The sequence below is a fragment of the Helianthus annuus genome, chromosome 10 (assembly GCF_002127325.2).
Source record: "Helianthus annuus cultivar XRQ/B chromosome 10, HanXRQr2.0-SUNRISE, whole genome shotgun sequence".
NCBI lineage: Eukaryota > Viridiplantae > Streptophyta > Magnoliopsida > Asterales > Asteraceae > Helianthus > Helianthus annuus.
In genome coordinates, this window is record NC_035442.2 from 102,031,475 (window position 1) to 102,036,106 (window position 4,632).

At 36.7% G+C, this 4,632-nt stretch overlaps 1 protein-coding gene across 1 annotated transcript; it reads left to right on the top strand.

Annotated features, from left to right (window-relative positions):
* The first annotated feature begins 721 nt into the window (after window positions 1-721).
* Window positions 722-4,296, top strand: LOC110885248 (probable LRR receptor-like serine/threonine-protein kinase At1g67720). Its single transcript, XM_022132932.2, has 8 exons — window positions 722-1,440; window positions 2,209-2,663; window positions 2,751-2,886; window positions 2,962-3,033; window positions 3,150-3,218; window positions 3,395-3,466; window positions 3,933-4,004; window positions 4,112-4,296. The coding sequence occupies exons 1-8, from the start codon at window positions 818-820 to the stop codon at window positions 4,131-4,133; spliced, it is 1,521 nt and encodes a 506-aa protein (XP_021988624.1). The 5' UTR covers window positions 722-817; the 3' UTR covers window positions 4,134-4,296.
* The last annotated feature ends 336 nt before the right edge of the window (window positions 4,297-4,632 follow it).

The following is a 4,632-nucleotide window of genomic DNA, read 5'->3' on the forward strand; positions in this document are numbered from 1 at the left end:
GTTGTGATGCCGGAGAAGATGACCGGAAACTTTTGCCGGAAATGAGAGCAGGGATGGAGTGGGGTGGGGTAGCGTGGGGTTGTGTTTTAACAAGTGGGTCCTAGAATACAATCTTTTAAATTTCCATGGCTTTTTTATTTAATTAACACCAGGGTAATTTAGGTATTTCATTAAAAACTTAACGGTAAAATAGACGGTGTTAGGAGCCTGGACTGAAATGGTTACGAAAGTGAAACCACAAGGACTGAAATAGTGATTTTTGACAAACCAAAGGGACGAAAACAGTACTTAACTCATTTAGATATCTTTTTGATTTTTATTAATAAGGGCATTATGGTCAATTCACGTGTACTTAACAGAATAAATTGATGGGGTTAACGGAGGTGGACTGAAATGGTTACGAAAGTGAAACCATAGGGACTGAAATCGTAATTTTTAAACTAATGGACTGAAATAGTGATTTTTGACAAAGCACAGGGACGAAAATAGTAATTAACTCAAATTAAAAACCAAAGAACCCAAATTCAAATTCAAAATATTTAAGTTTTGCACTGATAAACCAAAAGTGATTAAACCAAAAGTGTTTTGTTAGTTTACTAAAAAATATAACAACTAAAAATAAAAATACATTATACTTCCCGCGTCGATTCTTTCCCCATCACCGTCACCATCACCAACTTCAACTTTCCTATTCTATTCTATTCCTTGCTTCGATTGAGTCAATCAACGACTCTGTCAACTCCACTACTTTTCCCCTAATCCATCATCACCCCCCAAATACAATACAATCATCATCCTCCTCCTGTATCTCAACAAAATGCTCTGTTTTCTCTCTCTCCTCCTCTTCACCCTCTCTCTCACCCCCATCTCCCTCTCCCAACCCCCTCCCCCTAGAGCCCTCCTCATCAACTGCGGCGCTACCACCGAAACCATCATCTCCGGCCGCCTATGGCTCCCGGACACCGACTTCATCACCACCGGCACCCGTATAAACTTCACACAAAACGTCCTACATCCCACCCTCTCCACCGTCCGATCATTTCCTCTTCTACCCCAGAGAAAGTTTTGCTACGTTGTTCCGGTTTACAGGACCGGGAAGTATCTGGTTCGGACGAGTTATTATTATTATGGTGGTTCCGGTGAGGGTGAACTGCCGCCTGTGTTTGATCAGATTGTTGATGGGAGTTTCTGGAGTGTGGTTAATACGACTGAGGATTATGGGAGAGGAGATGCGTCTTATTATGAAGGGGTGTTTCGGGCGACTGGGAAGTCGATGAGCGTTTGTTTGGCGTCGAATGTGTATACGACATCTGACCCGTTTATATCCGGGTTAGAGTTTGTGTTGTTGGGTGAGTCGTTGTATAATTCGACGGATTTTGGTAATTCTAGTCTTCGGTTGGTTGCCAGGCATAGCTTTGGGTATAATGGATCGATGATCAGGTATGTTAGATGTTAGTTTCTGGGACGGGTACGGGTACGGGTACAGATAATGATTTTAGAGTAGTTGTTTGTTGGGTTGATATATGGAATGAATAATAAATATATTGCATAATTTGAATTTGAATTTCGATTTTCGAATCGAATTGAATTTAAGATCACAAATTCGTATTAGATTCGAAATTCGATTACTGAATTCGAATCGAACTCGAATATTCGAAAACGGAATTCGAACCTAGAATTTGGATTCGATTCAATTCAAATATCAAGTTTTTCGTGTTCGATTCTAATATTGAACACCCCTAATTGGTAATCCTAGTCTCAAATCCGACGGTAAAACCGTATTCCATACCCGACCCAGTGTCGGTTGAGTATCGGGTATACATGCGGGTATCGGGTATAATTGTTACGAGGCCAGTTAACGTACAATACGGCTTAACGTACATCACGTACGATAGATAATTACGCACGTTCATTTGAAAATCACGCACGTTATAAACTAAAAAACCCAAATCACGCATGTTGGAAAACATTAATCACGCATGATGATGAAAACATTAATCACGCACGTTGTCGTACGTGATGTACGTTAAGCCGTATTGTATTTTACACTCTTCCTAATTGCTATTTGTTAAAATTTACCTGTTAGGAATACCAAATAATTTTCTTACTTTATTTGTTTTTATATAATTTTATTTCTCAAATAAACTATAAATATCAAAACTTAAAATTAGTTGATTATTCAAATAACATGATACCATGGAATGACAGTTATCCAGATGATCAATTTGACCGTTATTGGGAGCCATATGGTGAAAACACTCCTACAGTATCAAAAGGCACAAACGTATCGATCGATGGGTTCTGGAACCTTCCTCCACGGAAGGTGTTTCAGACGCAGTGGACGGTCAACCAACCGAGGTCCATGGAGATTCCCTGGCCTCTTGAACCTCTCAGGAGCTCGGTTTACTACATTGCGCTCTACTTTGCAGAAGACACAGGGGCATCATCAAGAACATTTAACATTACTATAAATAATGTTACATTTTATGATAATCTAAGGGTTCCTCCAACTGGTATTGCTTTGTTTGCCAACCGATGGCCGCTTTCAGGTCTTACAAAGATTGTTTTAACTCCTGCAAGCGGATCAACTCTCGGCCCTTTGATTAATGGCGGAGAGATATTTGAAGTGATTCCAGTTGGTGGAAGAACTCACACGCGAGATTGTATGATTCACGACTTTGGTTGTATACGTTGATAACATGTTTTTGGTTCACAAGTTGACATGTTTATGTGCCTTTCGTGTTTTATAGTGATTGGCTTGAATGGTTTGAAGAACGGCTTTCAGAACCCTCCGTTCGATTGGAATGGTGATCCTTGTTTACCCAAGGAAAGCTCATGGACTGGAGTTACATGCTCTAATGGATCTAATATTCGCGTGACTGGATTGTGAGTTGACTGTAATATTCATGATGATCATAGTTTTTTTACCGGTGAATTAATTAATTTGGGTTTTCTTTGCAGAAACCTTACAGGCATGAACCTTTTGGGATCTCTGTCGCCCAACGTTGCGAATTTGACTGCATTGAGTGACCTGTATGACACATTATTTACTTCTAAACCTGCTTGCCTATATAATATTAGTTTTATATGCAAAATGTATAAATTTTATAGAATTAGAAGTTTTATAGACTGTTTGGTGGACTTGACAGATGGCTTGGTAACAATAACTTATCTGGATCTATTCCTGATCTCAGTACATTGAGGATGTTAAAGACTGTGTAAGTTCTTCACTCTGTCACTCAATTATTTTTTTTTTTTTTTTTAATCTTGACTAAATAAGAACATGCCACAAATAATGGATCTATGTGTTTGTTTATTCATTAAATGTTAAATAACAATGGAGCCCGTGTACTGAACATATTTCATCGCTCTTTTTTGTCGTCTTCTTAAACAGACATTTGGAGGACAACCGTTTTAATGGACCATTTCCGTCGTCTTTGGCAAACATTGATAGATTGCAGGAACTGTAAGTACCAGTTTTATAGTACCATCAGTATTATGCAGATGAAGTGCATGTTACATATATTGCTTCTTATAGTGGGTCACATGGGCCAATCTGTTATATGATGCACAACACCTTTTACTATCTTAATTCATTAATGGCGCGTATAATTTACGTTAGAGATGGTAATTCGTCAAACGGGTAATTTTTACCACATAAAAATTTAAAATTGTTTTATAAAAAGCCAACCATTATTGTATTAGTATTAGTTTTGTAATTATATATAGAACATGAAGTTCAAGATTTTTTTTTTTTAAATTTTATGTATTTTTTTATTTCGCAATACTTTTAAATTAATTAAGATATGATATAGAAATTTAATGTGTTGTAGTACATAGGTAAATGTACTAACTGAAGCACATTAGTAATTGTGTTGACTGTTAACAGACAAGTTACTTACCTGATTAATATTTTTTTTTTTTAATTTTAGATACTTGCAAAGCAATAATTTGACGGGTCAGGTTCCAAGCAGCCTCAAAGCGAAACTCGGATCAAACTTAAGGTAAGCTTTGATCCTTGTTACCTTACCTTAAAACAATTGATGTTTATTTGTCTTTTGGAAATCTAATATAGTTTCTTCTTCTTCTTCTTCTTCCTTTTGATTTTCAGGGTTGACCCACAAAATTCTTAAGCTATACAAGAGTTTTCACCAAACCACAAGGTGGTGTCACTCAAGTTTTTTTATTATACTTTTTGGTTCCAAATTTCTTAATTGGTTAAATGTTTATGTAAGTGAAGAAAAATTGTTTGTATTTAGTCAAGAAAAATTGTTTATCATACTTTTTGGTTCCAAATTTCTTAATTGGTTAAATGTTGCTTACCGCTAAATTATTCAAGCCCCTCGTAAGCTACTCGAGGGCATGGTTTTAAAAGTCGCTAGACGCTCCTTAGTCGGTCGAGTAGGGAATTGAGAGTATTCGGGGAGTACTCAGACATACGAAATTATAAAGAAATAGTTTTCGGAAACTAAATATATGTCAAAGAATATAAATTTATTAATAATTATAACAAAATATGTGAAACGATATTCATTCTTTAATATGATCGGCATAGAAATTATGTTTTTTTTTAAATCAAACTCGGCCTTAGTTGACCTACGAGATCCGATTCTAGTCGAGGCTGGTCGCGTT